The sequence below is a fragment of the Sus scrofa genome, chromosome 1 (assembly GCF_054392235.1).
Source record: "Sus scrofa isolate SSC_HxYL_T2T_F1_AM1 chromosome 1, Sscrofa_HxYL_maternal_Yorkshire_Landrace_v2.0, whole genome shotgun sequence".
Taxonomy (NCBI): domain Eukaryota; kingdom Metazoa; phylum Chordata; class Mammalia; order Artiodactyla; family Suidae; genus Sus; species Sus scrofa.
Window position 1 is genome coordinate 268,077,350 of NC_139383.1, and position 24,833 is coordinate 268,102,182.

The window sequence follows — 24,833 nt, forward strand, 5'->3', positions numbered from 1 at the left end:
GATGGAGAGTTTAGGGAGAAATGACAGATTTTAAATTTCATTGTAAATGTAAGCATTTCCCTATCTGTTCCAAAGCCAAGGAGAAGAGCTTGCCTTCTCTCCGTTGAGCCCTGAAGATGCAGCTTTCATATTAGATCCTTAATCTAGAGAGGAAGGTCGCTGACAACCTCATCAGACTGTTGAATTTTCTCTTAACCTCCAGGGAACAAATGTTCTCTCTTTTTATTTTTCAAATTTGCATTAACAAGAGGGGGAAAGAGACACCTCCTGTCTGTCTACACAGAGACACAGACACACATACACATACATCTCTGCATTTATGAGGTTTCATTCTTCTGGGACATCTGTCCTCTAGAAGGAGCTTAATTACTTCAGGAAAAGAGAGCTGATGGAACAGGGAATAGAGACAGACAAGTCCTCAGATTTTGGAGACAATACTGATGATTTGGAATATCCTTTTGAGTTGTTTGTCCACTGACCAGCTCTCAGGGTTGGGCAAAGCCTCCTCTCTTTCTCTCTTACCGGACCTCACTTTTCCAGTCTGCAAAATGAAGGGCTCGGCTGCAACTGTCTGATGTGGACAATTGTTGATGCACACTGACCCAGCATCCATGACTCCTTTTCCAAGGACTAGCACTCTACTTTTCCTTGAGAGTCTATGCCTTCCCCCAACTTACTACCACTTTTTCTTGGTGCAGCTGCCACTGGCCCCTGCTCCAGGTGTGACTAGTTCTTCCTAGTCCTTCCAATTGACCATGACAGTGACGGGCATGAGAACCAAGGTGGCCCAATGAGATGGGATCCTGTGACTTTAGGTGGAGGGACTTAGGAAAGTGATACTTGCATCCTGTGGACTCACTGTGTGGGCAGAGTGTGGTCGATCAGAGAATGGCATGCTGCTGGGGAAAGCAGAGCTAAGACGAGAGGGGTCCTGAAGCCATTGTGTGAGCTCCTCAATCCTAGTGTGTCTAGATTTCCATTTGAGCCAACATAATGCCTCTTTTTGCCTAAACTAGTTTGAATTGAGTTTCCATCCTTTATAATTCTAAGAATTCTAATCAATCCAATCTCCATCACCCATCCACCTCTGAAGATCTGTTGATCTTGGGGTCTAAAATATAGTTTCAATGCATAATCTCATTCTGTAGAAGCTCTCTTTGTATCAGTCTTCTGGCCACTATTTCCCTAGCTGTTATGCAGGTGTATGAAGAGCTGACTGTGTATTCTATTTCCCTTGGTCTCTTCCAAAGAGCCTGGTCTAAGAGCAGAAATTCTCTTTCTTGGCCCCATCCCTTTCTGTCTTGTATTTTTTTGTTTGCTTGTTTCTTTTCTTCCTCCCTCTTCCTTCCTTTCTTCTTTTATTTATTTCCTTCTTCTTCTTTTTTTTGGGTCTTTTTAGGGCGATACCTGGGCCATAAGGAAGTTTACAGGCTGGGGGTCGAATCAGAGCTATAGCTGCAGGCCTATGCCACAGCCACAGCAAAGACAGGTCCAAGCTGCATCTGTGACCTTCCATGCAGCTTGCAGCAACACCAGATCCTTAACCAACTGAGCAAGGCCTAGGATTGAACTCACATCCTTCTCATTGATACTAATTGGGTTCTTAACCCCCGAACCACAATAGGAACCCTTTTCTTTTTTCTTTTCTTTTCTTTTCTTTTCCTTTCCTTTCCTTTCCTTTTCCTTCCTTTCTTTCTTTCTTTCTTTCTTTCTTTTCTTCCTTCCTTCCTTCCTTCCTTCCTTCCCTCCTTCCTTCCCCCTCCCTTCTTTCTATTCTTTTCTTTTTTCCTTCTTCCTCCCTCTCTCCCTCCCTTTCTTCCTGAGATGGGTATTATTGGGATGCTGAGCTGAGTCAACAAATTCTCTTGATTCTCCCTCAACTTACTGGGTGGGATAAAGTTGAAAAAAGCCAGTCTGTGCTAAAAATTACCAGAGGTTATATTTTATATATATATATATATATATATACACACACACACATACATACATATATGCATACATACATACGCATATATATATACACACATATACATATAATAATGCTCATGAAAGCAGAGGTTTTTTTCTCCAACAGGGAGAGGGGATAGGGTTCATAAAGGAGATGAACTTGGAAAGAGATTCACCTGTTTGCTACAGGGCTGGGGGGGCAATTCTCTGAAGGCAAAAAATGGTGTGAAGAAAGGCTCTGAGGCATCAAGCAGGCAAGTACTTGAACCACATGTAATTAGCTCAGTTTGGCTCTAGTGTAGGATGAAGTAAAGTGACAGAGATGTTGGAAAGGGGCCAGATCAAGAAAGCACTGAATGCCAAGCTAAGAACTTTAGCTTGTCAGGCAACACTTCCTAAGTGTGCTTTCAAGACACCCCCACCTCTCAAACATAAGCACACTATTAAATTGTTATAAATTCAGGTTCCTGAGACCTAATTCCCTCTCTAGAATCAACATTTCTGGTGTGAAGCCCTGAAACCTGCATTTTAAACTAGCACCTTTGATCATGCCAATAAAACAATCATCCAGTTCAGAAGCCTCTTTTATAGGCCACAAAACCCCTCACTTCTCCTTCCGTGTCCTTATCTCACATCCAATACTAAGCTCCATGCAAACAAGGCCACCATCCCCTTGCAAGCCTTCGCAAGCTACAGCACCCACTGCTCCAGGGAGCCTGCTGCAGACCTTAGGTCTCAGCTGAAACTCTCTTCCAGACAGATGACATGCTCCCCATTGAAGGCACAGAGGTTAAGACATGCCCTAACGTCTCTCTCAAATGGACTGTAAGCTTCCTGAGGCCAGGAGCTGGCAAGGACCTATTGCATATTGGGTACTAAAGCTCTAATAGTTCATTCCTCCAACACTTCCAGGAGGTTCGTTTAATTATCCCACTTTACAGATGAGGAAACCAAGGCAGCTTGTTGTGCCAAAGGTGAGAGAGGTAGGAGCTGTGAGTCGCGTGACCCGCCTTGACCAGCTGCCCCCTCATAGGGAGGGGACTCCAGCAAATAGCCGTGGCACCTGGGCCAGCACCATGTACACGGGACAATGGCACTTACCACGCATCCTGAGGAGTCCACCTGGCGGTCAGACACGCACTTGAAGTTTCGAGTGCAGCCCCCGTTGTTCCGAGAGCAGTCACGGACAGGCCCAAAGGAGGACAGCAGGTCATTGATGGTTTCAAAGTATGTGGAGAGCATCGCTTCTTCCCTTGGGGAGAGAGGAGATGGTTAAATCCCAGAGATGGCTATACCGTTGGGTTAAAAAAAATTGACTGTGCATTCATTACATTTGAGATGTCATTTATTATGTTTGTAATCAGGAAAAGGATACAAATACATATTTAAAAAGAAAATTTCTAAGTGTAGAAAAACAAACAACAAAAAAAACCAAACTCAACAGATGTATCATCATATGACATGACGGTTTTCTAGTTTTCATAAGGAAAAATGTATTTGGAACTCTGGACCCTTTACTTCATTAATCCACACAATTGTGGAAAGTCAGCATGAAATTTCCATTTTAATGGAATAAGTGAACTGTGGCTCAGAAAGGTGAAGTATCATTTGCAACAGCCAAGGCATGGAAGCAACCTAAGTGTCCATCAACAGATGAATGGATAAAGAAGATGCAATATAATATATATATATATTATAGAATGCAATATATATATATATATATATACACACACACACATATATATGTAAATGCAATACTACTCAGCCATAAAAAAGAATGAAACAGTGCCATTTATAGCAACACGGATGGACCGAGAAATTCTCATACGAAGCGAAGTCAGACAGAGCAAGACAAATATCACATGATACCATTTGTATGTGGAATCTAAAAAAAAAAAATTCAAATGAATTTACTTATAAAACAGAAATAGGAGTTCCTGTTGTGGTTCAGCAGAAACGAATCTCACTAGCATCCATGAGGACGCAGGTTCGATCCCTGGACTTGCTCTGTGGGTTAAAGGATCCGGCATTGCTGTGAGCTGTGGTGTAGGTTGCAGACATGGCCTGGATCTGGTGTTGCTGTGGCTCTGGCGTAGGCCAGTGGCTATAGCTCTGATTCGACCCTTAGCCTAGGAACCTCCATATGCTGTGGGTTCAGCTCTAAAAAGACAAAATAAATACATAAATAAAACAGAAATAGACCCATGGGCATGGAAAACAAACATATGGTTACCAAAATGGAAAGGAATAGGGGGATAAATTAACCCATACACACCACTATAAACAGGAGTTCCCACTGTGACTCAGTGGGTTATGAACCCAACTAGTATCCATGAGGATATAGGTTCGATCCCTGGCCTCGCTCAGTAGGGCAAGGATCCATCTGGTGTTGCCATGAGCTGTGGTATAGGTTGCAGATGTGGCTTGGATTTGTCATTGCTGTGGCTGTGGTGTGGACTGGAAGCTGCAGCTCCGACTCAACCCCTAGCCTGGGAACTTCCATATACTGCAAATACAGCCTTAGAGAGAGAGAGTGAGAGAGAGAGTGAGAGCAAGGATTTACTGTGTAGCACAGGAAACTATATTCAGTCTCTGTCTTTAGTATCTTGTAATAATCTATGATGGAAAAGAATCTGAAATACTTATATTCTAATTCTGAATCATTTTGCTGTACACCTGAAACTGACACAATATTGTAAATCAACCATACTTCGATTAAAAAAAAAAGGTGAAAGTTCTTGCTGGAGGCCACCCAGCCTGTAATGTGGTGGAATTAAAGTCCGTGCCAGGTTCCAAGTTCAAAGAGGAAGCTCTTCCCACCACATAGCTCTTAGCTTACACTGTAGTCTTTCTACAGCTTGCAGACCTCCCTGTACTAACTCTGCAAGGTGGGCACATTCCCTCATTCCAACTTTGAGCCTAACACTGGAAACTCTGGGAGGTGTGGGATTGACCCCAAATAACACAGCCTATAACAACAGAGCCAAGACACAAACACAGGGCCGTCTGACTCTAGTGCCCTAGAACTTTGCTTTTCACACTGTTGAATACAAATCACACCATTAAGATTGAGAGCATCAGCTGTAGGAAAGGTCATAGGAGTCTAGGCAAATGCATGATTCATCCCAAATGAGGTTCACAAGAGCTAAGGCTTGACTAGATGCCATAATCCATGGATCTGCCAAAATTCTATTAGATGCGAGATATAAACAGAAGTTTCTTGATGCTGTTTTCTGGGAAAAGGGCCCTAGATAAGGAATATCCTAGCAGTGGGTTATCTGATGTCTCCTTTAGCAGGAGATGTTATTAAAGGCACACCACATAACAAACCCAACTAGCATTCATGAGGACGTGGGTTTGATCCCTGGCCTTGCTCAGTGGGTTAGAGCTGGGGTGTAGGTCACAGATACAGCTCAGATCCTGAGCTGCTGTGGCTGTGGCATAGGCCAGCAGCTACACCTCCGAATGGACCCCTAGCCTGGGAACCTCCATATGCCACAGGTATGGCCCTGAAACTACGAAAAAAAAAAAAAAAAAAAAAAAGACAAAAAATAAATAAATAAAGGCACACCACAGGCAGTAAAAAGAGGTATTGTATTCTTCCATGATTTATGGCTCATGAAAGAAAGGAGACATCAGTGCATGCATATGCTGTGAGAGGAGGCCCGTGAGCTCTACTGCTGAAGTCTCTGGACCATGTAGCATCCCTTCCCCATCCTTTCTCTCTTCAGGCTTGGAGCTCCGGGTCTCAGTCTCCTAGCTTATTCCCAGCCATGTTCCCTTCTGTCCCATCTTTCATGCTGACTGCCAGGGAACTTGATAGATCTCAGCTCTAATTAGATACTCCATTGATCAACAGTTCTCCATTGCTTGTAAAAGAAAGCCTAAATTAGTTTCACTGGCATTCAAGGTCCTTCATAATCTGGATCCCACCTACCTGTCTAGCTACATTTTACCCCGTCCTTATATTCTCTATTTGATAGCCATGGGACTCTTCTCATTCCCTAAACACATGATCTTTGGTCAGATTCTCTGCAAACAGACTGAAACAGAGCATTATATACAGAAGATTTATTGAGGAGCTCTCTTGGGAGACATTTGTAAGAAGCAAGCAAGGCAGGACTGGGTAAAGGAGGGGCTGTCCTGCCATGTGGTTGATGCCATGATCTGACACCTCAGTTGGTCCTGAGGGGAGCTCTGGAGCTGGATGGCCCTTTAGGGATGCTCAGAATGGAGGCAAGGGATACAGGCCTCTGCATCATCATGTCATTCAGTCACTGGCCACGGCTGCCATCTGGAAGGGAGTAGCCTTGGGTAAGGCAGTTCCTTGTGACTGAAGGCAATGCCCAGTGAGGGCCAGAGCTGTGGGCCTCACCCAGGTTCTCAAGGATCTGAGTGCAGTATGCACCTTTCCCTTTCTCAATCCTTAATGGTGCTCTTCTGCCTGGGATACTCATTTCCATTTTTTTCTCCCCAACAAAATCCCAAGAATTTTAAAAAACTATTCACATTCATTCATTCATTCATTCATTCATATATTGCACATGCTGAGTGCTTACTATATCCTAGTACCGTCCTAGGTACTGGGAGTGCAGCAGTGGCATTAGACAAAGTCTTTACTTCCAACAGAGCTTACTGTGACCTGATTTATAAAACCTTCTCTACTTCTCCCAACCAGAATTAATGCCTTTTCCCTTTGATTCCATTGTTCAAATCTATGATCTCATTGATCCTCATCATCAGCTCTGTGGTTCCCCAAAGAGACGGTAAGCTTCTTGGAGTGAAAGGCTCAAGATTTACTCCTTCCTCTCTAGCCCCTAGCACAAAGCCTGGTAAGAACTTATGCTAAGTAACTGTTTTTTCAAGTGAAACAAAGAAAACAGTAGAAGGTATGGATGCAAGGATTACTAATCATGACCAAGAGTATCCCCCAAAAGGATACTCCCCCACAACCCCCAATTCTGGGTTCCCATTCCAATTCTTCATGCCCAGAGCTGCAGTATTGGGACAAAAAGAGACTATGTGAGGAGTGCTGCCAGCTTCCCCATCACTGTCTAACTGTGTATAGACAGAGTGAGGTCAGGATGACAGGTGCAGGGGGAAGAGAATTAACACCTCCTGAACTGAAGCTCTTGAGAGACCCACCACTTGTGAAATGTGGAAAGAGTTGAGGATCCTGAAAATACATTAAGGCTATTAAAATATTAATACCTTTAGAGGATGAAGAAGAAGTGGTAAATGAGGGGGAGAAGATAAACACAGAGGGGAAGACAATCCGAGAAAGTATGAGAACCAGAAAAGATATACATGAATAGAGAATCTGGTAGAAAGAAAGAAGAGAAACTGAGAGGCAGAAACACAGTCATTCAGAAGAATAAAGAGGGATGGATGCATGCATGCATGGATATACGGATGAATGCATGGATGGAATGGTGGATGGATAGATAGATACATAAAGAGTAGGTACATAGATACATAGATATAAATGGATAAATGCATGGAAGAACTGACAAATGGAAAGAAAAAAAGAGAGAGAGTTAGAGTCATACCCAAAGGAGTGTCATAAAGAGGGAGATGAAAAGAGATGAAGAGGGAGGGAGAGAAAGTTTGTGAAGACAGATAATGCAGAGCTAGATCAGGAGAAAGAAACAGGATTCTCTATGATAAATTGTCATGGAAAAGAACATTACAAGAATTTTATGTGTGTGTATGTGTATTACTGAATTACTTTGTTGTACAGCAGAAATTAACATATTATAAAATCAACTATACTTCAAGTAAAATAAATAAATAAGATTAACAAAAAAGAAACAGAGATTCAAAAAGGAGAAAAATACTGAGAAGGTATTTTAAACCTGTCTGTGCAGGGGGAAAGGGAGAGGAGGAAGAATGGGAGAAGCGGGGGCAGAGGGGGAGAGGGAAGGGGACAGGGTGGGGGACTGGCAGGAGACTGACTCAGGAAGACAGAGGGTGAGAGTGAAGAGAAAAACACTGCATGTGTGGAAAAGAACATACGCAGACACAAAGAGCAGAGACAGAGCGACAAGAGAGAAACAAAGGAAGAGAAGAGGAAAACAAGCAAAAAGTGTCACCTTCCAGGGGAACCTGGCAGCGGCTCAGGCTATACAAATAAGGAGGCTGTTAGCTTGTGAAAGGATTGATTCTGCATAAACATCAGTTACAGGAGGGGAACGTTATTTAAAACACAAAGACCTGACACAGGGGCTGTTACTAGTCTAGAGCGGTGATTGTGTCAGGCTGGGAAAATGAAGGATCTGGGAACACGTGACAGAGGGAGCTCAAGGCAGATGCTGGCATTTTCTTAACTCAGGACTCAGTCCCTCATCCCAGCTGCTGAGGGCAGGATGCGGGGTCTGTTGGAGCTCAGAGCTGCCCCCACAGCAGGGCACAAAGGGATGGAGGGAATAACCCTGGAGGCGGAGGAAGGCTGGGGTGACCGGGAGACCCAGGTGAGCATCCCAGTTTTGCTAGAACTCACCACCATCACTAACATCATCTCTGTCAACTAGGATTTCCTGAGCATCTGCTAAGGGAGAACTGAGCCAAGTTCCTTTCCTGGGCCACCCCATCCCCCTGGTTTTCACCATAGCCCTAAGGTATACGTTTCTACTTCCTTGTACAGCTGGAGAAACAGGGTCTTGGGGACACATGTCACTTGTCCTGGATCACACGGGTGTGAAGCAGTGAGGCCAGAGTGTGCATGCAACTCAGGTCCTAAGCTTTCTCTAGGCCATGGCTGAGCTTGTCCAACTCCCTCTGTGTCCGTGGGCGAGTCGGAGCTCTCCTAACAGTACAGCTGGTAGAGATCTGTACCCATCCCTCTGTGTTTCAGAGGAGGATGGACTGGAAGAGCAGAGCCTGGGCCACTTTTGCATGCCTCCTCCTCCTGCCTCCTGGTCTGTGTACACGCTGCAGTAGCCTCCATCCATATTGGAATAAAAGGGGAGAACCCAGGTGTCTTGGTTTCTTGGGGCTGACATAACAAGTACTACAAACTGGGTGACTTAAAACAACAGAAGCATGTTCTCTCCCAGTTCTGGAGGTTGGCAGTCCAAAACCAAGGTATCGTCAGGGCCCTGTTTCCTCTGTAGGCTCTAGGGCAGTCCTTCTTGCATCTTCATAGCTTCCTGTGGCTCCTGGCAACCCTCAGCATTTCTTGGCTTGTAGCTGCATCACTTTGATTTCCACCTCCATTGTCACATGGCCCTTCCTTGTGTCTTGGCATCTTTTCCTCTTCTTAGAATGACACCATCCACTGGATTTAGTCTCCCCCCCCAATCCATTATGACCTTATCTTAATTGCATCTGCAAAGACCCTCTTTTCCACAAGATCACCTTCTGAAGTTCTGGATGGACATGAACTGGAGGGGGACCCTGCTCAGCCCACCACTCATGGCTCAGAGGAATGTCCCCGAGCTCAGTAGGACGCTAGGTAGGCAGAACCGGGACTAGAACACCCTGGCCTTTGGATCTTACTCCCATGTTCCTTGCCCCATGCCAGCCCATCCAGCCCTAGGCTCTGGATGTCACACTGTGGTATTTATAAGGACTGTAAAGTCTTGAAAAAAGGACCACAGTAAAGCTATTCCTCCTTCATTTGAGAGGAGAAAAGACCAACATTAAGGCCTTAACACATCCCAGGCAGAACAGGGGTTGGCAAACTCTTCCATACAGGAATCCGTAGTCAATATCTCAGGCTCTGCAAGCCATATGGCCTCCATTTCAACTACTAATTCTGCTTTTATAGTGCACAGAAAATATGCAATACAATATGCAAAATGCAATGAAAGAGCACAGCTCTCTGTTTCAATAAAACTGTATTTACAGAAAGACACAGCAGGCTGGAGTGCCATTTCCTGTTTTACATGGGAAAACCTGCAGATCAGGGGTTGGAGTTAGGATTTGAACCCAGATAAAGCCAACTCCAGAACCCACGTTCTTTCTCCTACATGAAGTTTCTTCTGAACCTCACTCTTCTCATCTGTAAAATGGGAACAGCATCTTTCTAGCTCCCAACCATGTAAGGTTATTGTGAAAATGCAATGACATGATGCACAGGACTATGTTTTCTAAACTCTAAAACCCATGGCAAATCTACGCATCATCATTCATTCAACAAATATTTGAGCACCTGCTACATGCTCAGTACTGAGTTGATTGGCTTTCCTTTGGTCTCCCTCTGCCTCTACGTCTGCACCTATTAAGTCCAGCCACTGTCTACGATGTTTCTAAGCATCTCTCCTGTTCTAACATCCCAATCCTTTTTTGTTTTTTTTCTGATAATACTAGTTTCAAAACAGAGTCAGCCAGATCCCACCAGGCTCAGTGAGGCTGCCATCCTCTCACTACTTGATGGCTTACATCACTTGGGTTCCATTTGGCTGAGTCAGCTGAGCCCCACGCAGGGTAAGCATTAGGCAGGGCAGATGGGAACAGATGCTGACATGGCCCCGGTTAATACACACCAGGGAAGGTCAGTGTCACTCACAGAGAGGTGCGGGTGGATGACTCAGCACCCATCTGGTGACAAGACCCCCACAGGGGGTACAGATTCATCATTCTCTGATAATCTGTTTCCTGAACTCCCAGAAAGGAGGCAGCTCCCAGAAGCAGGCAGCTCTGTTTCCTGAGCTCCCAGAAAGGAGAAGGACCTAGGACAGTGCTTGTCAGGAATCCAGCTGCCCTCCCACCCCACCCCACTCTGGCCTGGGCTTCGGCAGCAGGAGCAGCATGTAGAACAGTGGAGACGAGGCAGGTTTGTCCCCCAGCTTCACTCACTATGAGACCTTGATCAAGTCCCTTAAGCTCTGAGCCTCTATTTTCTTGTCTGAAAAATGGAGGAATTGACACCTAGCTGGCAGGTGCTAGCATGAGCAATAAATTAGATAATATATACAGAATGTCTCACACATAGAAGGTGTCCAGTGGAAATGAGAATCATCTGATTGTCCTGCAAAACTTGCAAGGATTGCAGCTTGAGACTGTAAGGAACTCAATGCAGGAGAAAGAAAAGGAGGACCTGGGGCCTCAGGTGTCCATTTACTCAACTTTTTTCATTGCTGCCCAATTTTTTTCATTCCTGGGGGTCAGAGGAATAGATATGACATAGCATGTGCTAGGGAGGAAGAAAAAAAACAAAAAAGTTAACCTCACAACATAACTGGGGCCTAAGGACTATAAAGAAGAGGCCACCCCCACCCACCCTTGGAAGTGGGGGTCAGACAAGGCTTTCTGGAGGAGACAATACTGAACCTGAGACAGAAAGGCCAAGTAGGAATTGGCTGCATGAAGGAAGGAAGAATGATAAGGGTGTTCTGGGCAGAGGAAACAGAGTATGTTAAGGCCTAGAGGTGGAAGAGGGTACACCTTGATTGGGGGAACTTCAAGTGATGCAGGGAAGCTGGAGCATTGAGGAGGAGGTGGGATGTGGTAAAGGATAGGGCAGCAGAGGCTACCAGGAGACAGGCTAGACAAGGTTATGTGTGCCAGGCCTTGGTGATGCTGCACTTCACCTTGGGAGCTCTGGGCAACCACCAAAGGCGAATAAGAGCAGATCCTGCTTTGATTTAGACTAATAACATAGACTAGTATTTTATATACATCATTATGGCAATAACAACAACAGCAACAGCTCGTGATCATTGAATAGTCATAATATGCCCAGGAATGTTTCAAGCATGACCTGTGTCAGTCTTCTGAATCCTCATAAAAACACAGTGATGTAAATGATACGATCATCCCTGTTTTATAGAAGAAGAAACAAAGTCACTGTTTTGAGGACTGAGGCTATTTTGAGACCTGCTGAAGATGATGCAAGCACAGTGTTGGGACAGTGGCTGGCATGTGACACTTGCTTTATGAAGAGGGGTTGGTAAAAGGCTCCTGGGCAGGGATGAACTGGCGCAAGGCACAGGGAAGCAGACTGGAGGGTTTTTTTGCTTTTGTCTTTTTAGGGCCACACCCCTGGCATATGGAAGTTCTCAGACCAGGTGTCAAACTGGAGCTACAGCCACCGGCCTACACCACAGCCATAGCAACGCAGGATCCAAGCCATGTCTGTGACCTACTCCACAGGTCACAGCAATGCCAGATCCTTTAACCCACTGAGTGAGGCCAGGGATTGAACCTGTGTCCTCACGGATACTAGTCGGATTCATTACCATTGAACCACAACAGGAACTCCTCAAACTGGAGTTTTTAAAAGCCAGAGCTACTGAGCAACAGGAATGCTCTTTCCCAAGGTCCTCCTGCTGCTGGCCACTGCAGGGCTGCGAGCTACGGAGCGGTGGCCATTCTCTGGGATGGGCCTGGAGGACAGTCAAGCTTCCTAGGAGGGCTGTACAGGATCGTGGTGACAGTAACAACAGTGCCTAATATCTATGGAGAACGTATGACCTGAGAACTTACCATAGCTTATCTCATTATTTCTTGCCACAGCCCTCCGGGATGGTGCCACTCATAGCTATTTTGTTGATGGAAACGGAAACGCACTCACATGCGTGCTGGACCTGCACTTACAGAGGTGAGGCGTCCTGCCCTGTGACACCCTGTGCGTCACAGGGGCCAAGCCATGGCTCTGCTCTGGCATGTCCATCTCCAGGCCCGGCCATATCCTGCCTTCCTCCAGAGGACGGCTTTCCAGCCCACACAGGTCCTTCCCCTCCACCTAGCAATCATGGTTTGCACTAATGTAGGTCAGGCATGTGTATTGCTGTGCCGAGTGGTCTCTTAGCTTCTCGTGTCTGTGTCTCTGAGGAACTTGCATCTGGGTGGGCTGCAGCTGTTCACTGAAGATGCGAGGGCGGGGTTACAAAGGAAGCCCATTAGCAGTGTGCTCCTGGCGACAGAGGGAACATGTGTCTGTGAATGGCCATCACCCATCTGTGAAATGGGACCCATAAAACTCGGCTCACAGGGTTGTGGTGAGGACTCAGTGAGATAAAAGAAAACCCTCATCAGGGGCTGCTGTATTTTGGAAATATGTTCCCAAATGCATATTGGACATATACAAAATATATCTGTTCATTGCATGAATATATACCCAGCACTCACCATGGGTGTTGGAGGTTAGGTATACAAAAAAGAATGCAACAGACATGAGATGCTCTCCAGGAACTTATAGCTCAGTTAATGGAACAGAATCACACAGCAAGAGCCTGTCTCTCTCTATATATACATCTATATTTGTATCTGTATGTGTGTCTACATCTATAATTACAAATTATGATAGATGCTTAAAAATGCAGGGTACTATGAGAATATATGGAAGAGGGACAAATTTAATTCAGGGAGCTGGGGATAAGAATCGGGTGTGGGGGAAGCAGATTTCCCTGGAGAGTGTCAGGCCCTGAAGGGGAACCAGCCAGTGGCCTGGCAAAGTTCTGGCACCCAAGGTGTTCCCTAGGGGTGCTGGGACACAGTGTGACCCCCACATGCTCGAGGACCATGAGTTCATCTGATCTTTGAGGCCATCGTGCCTTTGCCAAAAGCCACCACCTCCTCCCCACGCCTGCGCTGATTTCTTGGTCATAGAAAGTCTCCTCCTTGTTCACCCCTTCCTCCCTTTCTCCTGCCACTTGCCAACCCCATCATTATATTCAGAAGAAACCAAAAAGATTCAGTGACAATGCTGAGGTTGATCTCACTGGGAGGCTCCTTAAGGTGGGCTCCAGATGTGGGAGGGCACTGTGTTCTCCAGAAGGCCTGCTACCCAGTAAGGCTAGGAGACACTGGGGACCTGGGATACAGAGGGGCCAGAAGGGCCCACCCTGAGATAGTAACTGGGGCTGCAGCCTCCAGCAGAAAGGGCACCGGCTGGAGGCTGGAGGTATGGAATGTGGGTTGAGCTCTGTCTTACACTGCTGTGTGTCCCCAAGTGACCCTCTACCCTCTCTGGGCCTCCACATGTGTGCAATGATGGGATGATCTCTAAGGCTCCTTCGGCTCAGATTTCTCGTAACCTTATGTGGCTTCCCAAGAAAGATACGGTAGAAATGTAAGAATGGGGGAAGAGAGGGAGAGAGAACAGCTGTGGTTTCCATCTTAATCCATTATATCCACTGTTTTTATTGTTTTGCATCTAAGGAAGTCAAAGGATTTATACAGTCAACAGGGAAATTAGAAGTAAATAAAACTGTGTTATCAGGAAGACACCCCGGGTTCAAACTGGCCCTGCCACTTACTAACTGAGAAAACTCCAACAGCTCAGGCAATGTCTCTGAGCCCATTTCCCCATGCGTGGATCATGGATAATAACCTCTAACTCTTAGGTTACCTGGAGAATGATATGAGGTCATAAAAATTCCCTGAAAGGAGGGGCTTTGCCATGCTCACTGCAGCCGAGGATCTGCAACACTGTTATAGGCACCCAGATTTTTATTGCACAGATGAATAAATGAATGAGTGCATGAATGAATGCACTCATATGTGAACCACTCCGTGGATATTCATTTTTATTGTTGTCATTGTCACTAATAATATCCTGCTTTTCAGGCTGAAACTCCAAAAGTTACTTAAACTGGGAAAAGAGGGGATCTTAACTCTACCAGTAACCCTTTATCAGTTGGAGAAGTGTTTGGGCTGCATCTTAGAATAATGTTTTAAACACAGAATCAGATGCAGAAAGCATTACTTAACAAACTACAAGACATTTTCTTAAAAAGCCAACTGGAATATAATATTATATATGCTTCTTTATTGACACATTAAATAAAAAGATTTAGTAACAGATACAATAACAACCATACATGGGAAGCAATGAAGAGAATAAACTATATTTTAAAACATCTGTAACACAGCCACTATGGAGAACAGTTTGGAGATACCTTAGAAATCTATACATAGAACTTCCATATGACCCTGCAATCCCACTCTTGGGCATCTATCCGGACAAAACTCTACTTAAAAGAGACACATGCACCCGCATGTTCATTGCAGCACTATTCACAATAGCCAGGACATGGAAACAATCCAAATGTCCACTGACAGATGATTGGATTCAGAAGATGTGGTATATATACATAATGGAATACTACTCAGCCATAAAAAAGAATGACATCATGCCATTTGCAGCAACATGGATGGAACTAGAGAATCTCATACTGAGTGAAATGAGCCAGAAAGACAAAGACAAATACCATATGATATCACTTATAACTGGAATCTAATATCCAGCACAATTGAACATCTCCTCAGAAAAGAAAATCATGGACTTGGAGAAGAGACTTGTGGTTGCCTGATGGGAGGGGGAGGGAGTGGGAGGGATCAGGAGCTTGGGCTTATCAGACACAACTTAGAATAGATTTACAAGGAGATCCTGCTGAATAGCATTGAGAACTATGTCTAGATACTCATGTTGCAACAGAAGAAATGGTGGGGGAAAAACTGTAATTGTAATGTATACATGTAAGGATAACCTGACCCCCTTGCTGTACAGTGGGAAAATAAAAAAAATAAAAATAAAAAAAATAAAACATCTGTAGCAAATGAACAACAAACAAAAGATAATATAAAATGACATATGATTTCTATTGGCTAAAATGTCACAGGTGCTACCAACAAGCCCATGTCTGCAATCGAAGGAAATACTAAATTTCAATAAGAAGTTGATGTAAGTGAAAAATGTGTTATTTTCCCAAGGAATTCCATGGACCTCCAGCATAGACCCTGAGTTGAGAGCCTTGAGAGCCTCTGCCTGGACTAACATTTGCTAAAGAAAGCTTCTCTCTGAATATCTGTTGATCTGTGAATATAACCAGAAGCTTGGGTCTAGATAAGAAGAGACAGGAAATTAAAACTCACTGATGATCCCACCCAAACCATTCCTTCCTGGAGGGGCATATGTGGTATGGGGAGAGGTGGACAGACTTTGGTTTCAGGGGAAAACAAAAAAACCTTTTTTAAGCTCTCAAGGGTGTATCTTCACACAAGTGACCTCCCTCTCTAAGCCCGTTACCTCTTCTGGAAACGCATCATTGCAATCTTTCTTCAGTGCCTGGAGGACTGGGCAAAATAAACAAGGCAATGCGTCTACTGCAAAGATGCAAGTGCTCCCCTTAATGTCCCCCCCCGTTCCTTCTAGAGTGAGACTTTTTTTTTTTTTTTGCAGCCACTCACACTTAGAGCTACTGAATGTAGCATAGCAAGTGTGACACATTAAATAAAAAGATTTAGTAACAGATACAATAACAACCATACCTTAGCACCTACTGAGTGCCAGGCCATCTGGTAGATATTCAGCACTCAGAGGTACCCAGATAAAGCCCCACCCTCAAGAAGTACATAGGCTGTGCCCAGAGACAACAGGATTTATAACATGAAGTGGAGTGGACACTTATAGCATAGATGCATAAACTACATGAGATCCCCAAGAGGAAGCAATGAATTCTTCCTGAGCTGGTTGGGGAAGGATTCTTGGAGGAGTGGCAAGGCATTGGCTCATGAAGGAACATGAGGACAATGAGGAAGAGGAAGAGGAGGAAAAGAAGAGGAAATGAGAAGAAAGGCAGTAACAAGTATCAGAGGACAGAGCAGAGTAGCTAAAACATGGAAGAGAGGGAGCAGGGAGGAGTGCTGGGAGAAGAGGCAATGAGCCTATTATGAAAGGAGATGGGTGGGCAGGAGAAGAAGATGATGTCACTCAGCAGGTGACATTGCCTGTATGTTACAGACCCTCCCCAGTTCAATCTCATGTGGCAGATCTCATTACCCCATTCTAAAGATGAGAAAACTGAGGGTCAGAGGGGTGAAGTCACGTACAATTCTACAGTTCCTCAAAAGCGGAGCCATCATAGGAGTTCAGCTGTGCTCCAGAGTCTATAATCTCCCCCCAGGGTGGCACCAGATGGCACTCGTAGAAGACTGCTCTCTGGAATTCCACACAGATCAGAATCAGGAACCAAAAAGCTTCAGAAACAGGACTGGATGATCAGCATAGTGTTGCTTCTCTCCCCGCCCCAAATACAGCCCTTACTCAGTTTCCTTGCCTTGTATGTTCCATCTTCTCCTCCTCTGATCCTGGCGGTACCAGCCACCAGTCTGCAAGAGATACCTGAGTAAACGTGAACCTAGGGAGTGTGCGGTGACAATGGTGACTCTGGCCTGCTCTGCAGATGGCTGTCACCCAGCATCCAGGCTGAGTTGGGCCCTGGGAACTTCTCTCCTGCCTGCCTCACTCCCACATTCCTGGTGCCTTTGCTGCTGGCTGCTGTCCCAGCCTCTGCCACGTGCTGGCATGTGGTTTCTTGGGCAAGCACAGGGGTGGAGGTGAGTAATCCCGTGCCTCCTCCAGAGAGCCTGGCCAGCGGCCTGTAGTGGGTTCTAAATGCTAGGAATTGCTGAGTACTTGCTGAGACATGGGGAGAAGGTTCTAGAAAGTAATTAGAGGGATGGGGACAGGCACCAACTTTATTTTCCAACCTCAAATATTTCTCCTTAGTTGGGGCATGTCAGACTCACTCTCTGACAAATCCACATTGTGTTTGAAGGCTTATACTCTTTTCATTCAAACCAAATTAATCACCTTCTCCATGGCACCACTGAATGCTGAGTGCATTTCATTATTACTAATGATAGAGTGATAACCAAGATACTGAGCTCTCCACCTGCATTATCTCCTGCAAGACTCAGAGCAATTCTGCAAGAGGGATGTGCAAACTCACTGTATGGATTAACACCTGCTTTAGGCCAGGTGGTTAATCGGGATTCAGACCTAGCTCTGCCTCCAAAGCTGGAGGCATTTTCAGTTTCCACACCATTGCACTCCCAACTTCAACCCATTTCATGAGCTCAGTGTTTATGGTCCATCTCTTTTGTGAGCAGCTCGGTGGTCAGCCCAGCGCTTGGCTTGGCGTTTGAGCAGAGAAGGAAGGGAGGAAGGAAAGGAAAGCTTGAGGAGAAAGAGGAAGTGAGGAGGGGAGCCAAGTTTTATTTTTCCCACTAGATTGTATATTTCTAAAGGCAGGGACCTCTGCACCTCCAGGTCCCAACACAATGACATTTAATAGGGGAAGAGCACCTAGTTATTGGATATTTAAATGAATGGAAAGATGGATAAACAAAAACAAGAAAAGTCCCTGAGGAACTAATGAAACAATGGATGTCACTGAGCGAGTTTCTTGGTAAATTGTTCTTGAAATGAATCTCAGCTTTCAAGAGAGTTGAAGGTCCCAGCCTCTTGTTACTGGTGTGATTACAGTAACACAGTGTCAGGAAGAAAGGGGAAGAAGAAAAAGAAGATTAACGTGAAACGCTCTGCCCACTAAGACCCCATAAAATGTGTTATTCAGTGGGTACAAATTTTCAGTTATGCCACATGACTGAGTTCTAGAACTGTGCTGTACAACTCTGCACCTGTCATCAACAAGATGCGACTGTTCATTAAAGTTTGTTAACAGGGCAGTTCTTACCATAAATTAACCAAACAGCAAACCAACCGAAGGGTCAGGAGGAAAGCTTTGGATGTGTTTATTACCCAGGTGATGGTTTCCTGGACATATTTATACATTCAAACTCATCAAATTGCATACATAGGGAGTTTTTTGTGGTTCAGAGGGTTAAGAACCCAGCATAGTATCTGTGAGGATGCAGGTTTGATTCCTGGCCTCGCTCAGTAGGTTTAGCATCTGGCATTGCTGGTTTAGCATCTGGCATTGTAGATCGCAGATGCGGCTCAGATCTAGGATTGCTGTGGTTGCACCATAGGCCAGCAGCTGCAGCTATGATTCGACTGCTAGCCTGGGAACTTCCATATGCCACAGGTGTGGCCATTAAAAAAAAAAGTATACATTGCCTATGTGTGGTTTTTGGGAAATCAGTTATACCTCAATGCAGCTGTTAATTACTAAAATAAAAACACCCCTTGGGAATCTCAAGCCACTGAAAAGGTCATGGCATCCCCAGACTTCACTTTCACAAGAGTGGCCTCCAGCCTAGAAGTTCCTCTGCACATGTGTCCTATAAAGTGGCTTCCTTTGGACCAGCCCTTGTGCCTTGATTACCTCCTGGCTCTAGATGGCCACTGCCTGTGCTCCCCAGGCCTACAGACATGATGGATCCACATGGCAGGCAGGGCTGCAGAAGAAATCTATCAGAGTTCCAGGAAGCAACCTGGCTGAAGCCCTTTGGGAAATGTGAGGTCACAGGGATACCCTGAGAAGTTGACAATCCTGTGAAGTCCCTAAAAGCTTCCTGAACACACTGGCCAAGAGCTGGAAAGGTGGAAAACACAGTGGATTAAGAGTCTGGAGACTCACTTCAAAATTGGTTATGCTGCTCTCTCACTGTGCTTATGGGCAAGTCCCTTCTACATCTTGGGCTTCAATTTCTCCATCTGTGAAGAGAGCTGATTTCAATGCTCGTGTAGAAGTCACTCAAGCTCCCTGAGCGAGGAGAGCCAGGGGATGCTGCGCCCAGGTGCTCTGAATTTCTATAGAGTGAGGGGAGGAGAAAGGGAGGTGTCCAAATTCTCTAGGCTGGTGGAGGATCCCTGTCACTTCAGAATCAGGGGCTGGAACTTTTCTAAGAAGTTTTTCCAGGAGACAGAGGCCTCCTTCCCACAGATCTGCTGGCCCCACCCCCCTCTCATGCTCATTCCCCATCCGGGTCACATGGCTGAGCCCCCACTGCATACTGGGCATTGCGCATGGTCTCTGCAGGTAGGAGAGAGGGTCCTTGTCCTCAAAGACCTTGCATTTCCCTGGAGAGGTACTGCATACATACCAGGGAATGGACAAATGGCAGAACTGCCAAATTAGCATCGGCAAATACAGCTCTTGCTGTTTCAATGATTCCTTGCCTGTGTGCCCTGCTGCATCATTTGCAAAGTCCTTTTATTGGACTGTCATAGTTGTCCCTGGTTTGCTGTTTCCATTTGACAGATGAACTAACTTGAGTCCCTGAGAAATAGAATGGCCTCCTTAAAACTGGATCCTTCCGTGTATGGGCAGTGTCCACAGCTTGTAGTGTTCAGGGAGGGCTTCCTGGAGGAGAGCGGTTTTGAGTAGAGCCCTAATTGTGGCTGAAGGATGAACAGTTTGTATCCAGGGTAATGTCAGTGGGGAGTGAAAGAGGCAATGTGTCAGCAGAGGGAAAGGAAGCCTGGAGAATGCAATTGTACTAATAATGTAAGGATAGCAAGTCCATAATACAGGTGCAGGGAGTAGATAACATTCCAAGTGCTGATAGAATGATGGAATGAAAGAAATGTGGAAAGGGAACAGTTTGAATCAACTGAAAGCATTTAGGATGCTAGGGAGAGGACTCTGAGCCAGAATCCCAGCTCTGCCTGAAAACTTCACTGTGTGACCTCAGGAGAGGCACTCAGTCTCTGATCTTGGCTTCCTTATTAGTCAAACAGAAATTACAGCACCTTCCTCTCAGGACAGAGGTGAAAACAAAAGGAGATAAAAGACCTAACGTACCCAACACATTGCTCAGCACCCCACAAGAGTCCAGCCACTGAAAAGTTGCTCTCAGTCAGTGGGGAGCCTGCTGTCCTTGCATGATGGTGATGGGTTAGAAGAAAATGCAGTTTTTCAAGAGACTCCAGATTACATAGAACAGAAGTCACTACTACCTGTCCACAAATAGTTTCACTGTAAAGTGCAAATTCCAGGCAAGAAAAGCCTGTGTCCAGTGGATCAGCTATTTGCCAAAAAATATAGTAGTGGGTAGTGAGTTATGGTAATTAAACACTTGTTAATTCATTGACTGCAAAGAACTATTGCTACTTGGAAGCATCAGGGTTATCTGCAACAGGATTTAATGAATGGAGTTTTTATGTGGTGGAAATCACTTGATAATTGCCTGCTGATAGTCCATAATTACAAGACTCTCAGATAGGCAAAGCTTGAAACAATGCTTCCTCATTTCTTTAGGCTCAACAAAGTAAGCATCCATCCATCTGTCCATCCACCATCCATCCACCATCCACTCATCCATCCATCCAACCATCATATCCATCCATTACAAAGATACTTACTGAGCACCTGCTATATCCTTTCCTGTACTGCGAATAGTCATAGATACAGACAAGACTAAGTCTTGGTCTCTGGCCTCCAAAAAGCCAGCGATCTTGAAAAATGGAGAAGGCATGACAAAAAGATGCATGGGAGGTCAGAAGGGGTGGAGGTTACTTTCAGTTTGGGCTGAGGGGAGTTGTATGGGAACTGGGTGGATGGATCAAGAAAGACTCCCACCTTCTTCTATCTTTTAATTATGAGCTGTGAGCATGTACATGCTTACTCAAAAATAAGTAAATATTTTACTTAAAAAAATCAGCGATGACACTGGAGAAAAAAAAGGAAGAGGAGGAAAAAAGGAGGAGGAAGAGAACAAAATTATGGACTGAAAACAGGTCATTGTAGTTAAGCTCGCATCATGAGTGGTAAGGCAAAAGGCAAAAACAAGATTGGATTCAGAAAAAACAGCGTTGACAAAATGAAAAGCTTAAGTGCCAACTATTTTCCAGAAGCATGCCTATGTCTTCATTTGCATTTGCTTGGCAAGAAGATAGTACTTTCCATCAGTCAAATTGGCAAATATGTTTGTCAAATGATAACTCTCAGTGCTGATGAGGACAGAGGGAAATGATATTCTTCCTGATTTACTTGTCCTGGTAAAATTGCCAAAAGGTATGGAAAGCAATTTGGCAAAATCTATCAAAACTTCTTACGTGCTCATACAGTCTGACCTAGTGATTATAGCAGTGCAATGTAAAGGAAAAATGAGCAATCCAGATAAAGATGTAAGTTCAAAGTGTTCATCATAGAAGTTCTGGTTGTGGCACAACAGGATTGGAGGTGTCTGAAGAGCTCTGGGACATGGGTTCAATCCCCAGCCTGGCACAGTGGGTTAAGGATCTGATGTTACTGCAGCTGTGGCTTAGGTTGCAGTTGTGGCTTAGGTCACAGGTGCAGTTCGGGTCTGATCCCTGGCCTGGGGAAACCATATGCCACAGGGAGTGGCAACAAAGAAAAAAAAATATTCATCACAGCATCATCCAAAATGGGGTTAAAAGTGGGAATGATCTAAATACCAACGGTGACACTATCATCCATTCATTCAATATTACGATACATTCCTACAGTAAGATACTATGTGAAAATTTCAAATTACAATTTCCAGGTCTAGCTAATTGTATGGAAAAAATTTATATTTTCCTCCAAGGCAAGAAAACATTTCATATATACAAAGGCATATGCATATACATTTTTTTAAAAAGAGGCCTTAAAAGAGGCAGTGGTATTTTACTGGGTTGGATGTGCAGTGATGGGGAAGAGACTATGGGGTAGACAGCCCTTAGATTTGTTGACACAGTATCTATGCCCCCTTCTGGTAAAAGCACCCTTTTAGCTTGGTAGAAATGGACACCCTTCCCCCCCCCGCCCCTCCCCCCCCAAACAATGGATAGAACCTGGTTATCAGTTAAGGTGCTCTGCATTCCTCTGGCCTACAAGTGAGTGAAGGAATTGACAATGAGGCCAGAGGAATCTGAATCTTAAGCAGAACAAAATGAAAGTTGAGAGTGTGGCAATCAATTGCTTGTAAAACTACCCATGATGTGCTTCTTTGGAAGTTCTTCAAGGTACCCCTGTATGGTAGGTCCACCTGGGTTTGCTGACTGTTTTGTCCTAAGTAGTGGCCAACCATTCTAAGCTACTGAACAGGCAATGACATCAACAGAGCTGTGGCCACAAATCATGAAAGGATATTTCAGTACAGAGTTTCTAGGTTTGGTTCAGTGAGTCTTGAGTTTTGCCAACAGAAGATCCAGATGGAGCATCAGGGGTTTTGGAGAAGGGTTGTTGAAAGAGGATACTGGACTTCAGGCAGCTGTGACCAGGAAGGATATCAGTTTTGTACCTTCTAAGACCGATCAGCAGAGGGCAGAAGGCAAAGGAAGGAAGGCCTCCATCACCGATGATCTCCAACTGGAAGAGCACAGAGCAAGTAGGAGGGAAGGAGAAAAAGGCAGAGAGGCTGTACTTTGAGGCTGTTGTTTAGTTGCTTGCTAAATTCAGGCTCACAGCCAGTTAGGGAGGTTTTATCTAGAAGCCCTGTCTCTTACAAATCTCGGGCCTGAGCTTGGGGACCTAGGTGATCATGAAGTACAGAGGAATCCACTGAGCCTGGAATCCAGGAGAGAAGGTTTTGCCACCTGCTCCGCTACTCATATGAAAGATCTTGGACCATCACTTTCCTCTTCCTGAGCCTCACTGCCCAATTTTCAATTGGATAAGTTCCTCATTCATTTGACAGCACATCCGTCCATCCATCCATCCATCCATCCATCCATCCATCCAGCAAATCTATTGTTTGTCTACTAACTATTATCTACTGCCAGCTTGGATGTATGCAGGAAATTTGGTTCTTTCCGTTAAAAGGGTAGGGAGGCTCTTGGTGGTACCATTTCAGGAGAAAGGGAAGCTGCGGGCTCCTCTCTTCTGAGTTTAGCCCCTTGTCTCTGCTTCTTAAGAACCTAGATGGACCTGCGTTATCAGGCAGCAAAGAACCACAGACTTGGAGTTCCTGTCATGGTGCAGCGGGAACGAATTTGACTAGGAACCATGAGGTTGCAGGTTTTATCCCTGGCCTCGCTCAGTGGGTTAAGGACCTGGTGTTGCCCTGTGCTGTGGTGTAGGTCGAAGATGTGGCTCAGATCTGCCATTGCTGTGGCTATGGCGTAGGCCGGCGGCTACAGCTCCAATTGGACCCCTAGCCTGGGAACCTCCATATGTCGCAGGTGTGGCCCTAAAAAGACAAAAAAAAAAAGACACACACAAAAGAACAACAGATTTGCTGTCAGAGTGACGTACAGCACAGGGGAAGATGCAATTACTGCCCACAGGTCTACACTACCAGTCACGTTCTAGACAAGACCACTATTTGGCCTGCTGGGTGGTTAGGAAAGAAAGAGTGTGGGGGAGGCAGCAGGTGGAGATTGTGCTTAGGGGAGAGTCCCAAGGTCCGTAAAGCACTCCAGGGCACACGAAGGATGGAGGGACTGACCTCTTCTGCAAACTGTTTTCTCTTTTGGTGTAGGGAGGAAAGACTTTGCTACTTTAGAACTATCAAAGGATATTTACTGAATATCTATTAAATATACATTGGGCATTATTCTAAATGTAGCAAAGACTGTGGTATATTAAACAAAAAAGCCCCTTTCCTCGTAGTATTTACATTCTATGAGGAAGAGAAACTTCAAAGACATAAGCAAAGATGCAAGAGTTAAATGGAGGGAGTGTTAGTTACTATGACAGAAGGGGGCTAGGGAATGTTGGGGTGGGCTGAGGGGGGTTTGCTGGTTTCGTGAGGTGTCAGGGAAGGCTTGTAGGGTCCTGGAGATGATCCATGAGATAATGAATGCACTGTGATTAGCACAGCATCTGGCACAGGGCAGGTGCTCAAGAAATTGCTGCTGTTGATGTTATCGGTAATTATGTTCTAAAGTCCTTATCTGAATATGGGGGGCAGCAAAGCTTATTTCATAGGGTTGTTGAAGAGATCACATTTAGAAGTACATAAAAATAAATTTTCGTGACAAATTCAACAAGGGACTATTGAGAGCCATCCGTGTTTCAGGGGAAAATGGCATGAACAAACACATAAATACATAGTGTAAAGTCAGAGTGGTAAGTGAAGGAAGGAAAAGGAGGCACAGACGGAGACAGAGGTTCCTGGGGAGGAAAGAGGGGAAGAGAAAGGGTCTTCAAGGTTTGAGGAGATGATCTTTGAGCAGAAGCAGGACGGAAGTGCTGGAGAAAACAGGGCTGGAGAAAAGCATGTCACAAGGGGAGAAAACAGCAGGTGCAAAGGCCCAGGGGCAGGGGCAGGGTTGGTCTGCACACAACAGCGGGGGCCAGAGG

General features: G+C 45.1%; 1 protein-coding gene across 9 annotated transcripts in view; it reads right to left on the reverse strand.

Annotated features, from left to right (window-relative positions):
* Positions 1–24,833, reverse strand: part of ASTN2 (astrotactin 2) — a 915,666-nt gene that overhangs the window by 382,007 nt on the left and 508,826 nt on the right. For all 9 annotated transcript variants that reach the window (XM_084993997.1, XM_021074505.2, XM_084993987.1 and 6 more), the window contains one exon: positions 3,049–3,199. In XM_084993997.1, coding sequence (XP_084850123.1) covers positions 3,049–3,199 — 151 coding nt within the window. The remainder of the gene's footprint in view (positions 1–3,048; positions 3,200–24,833) is intronic.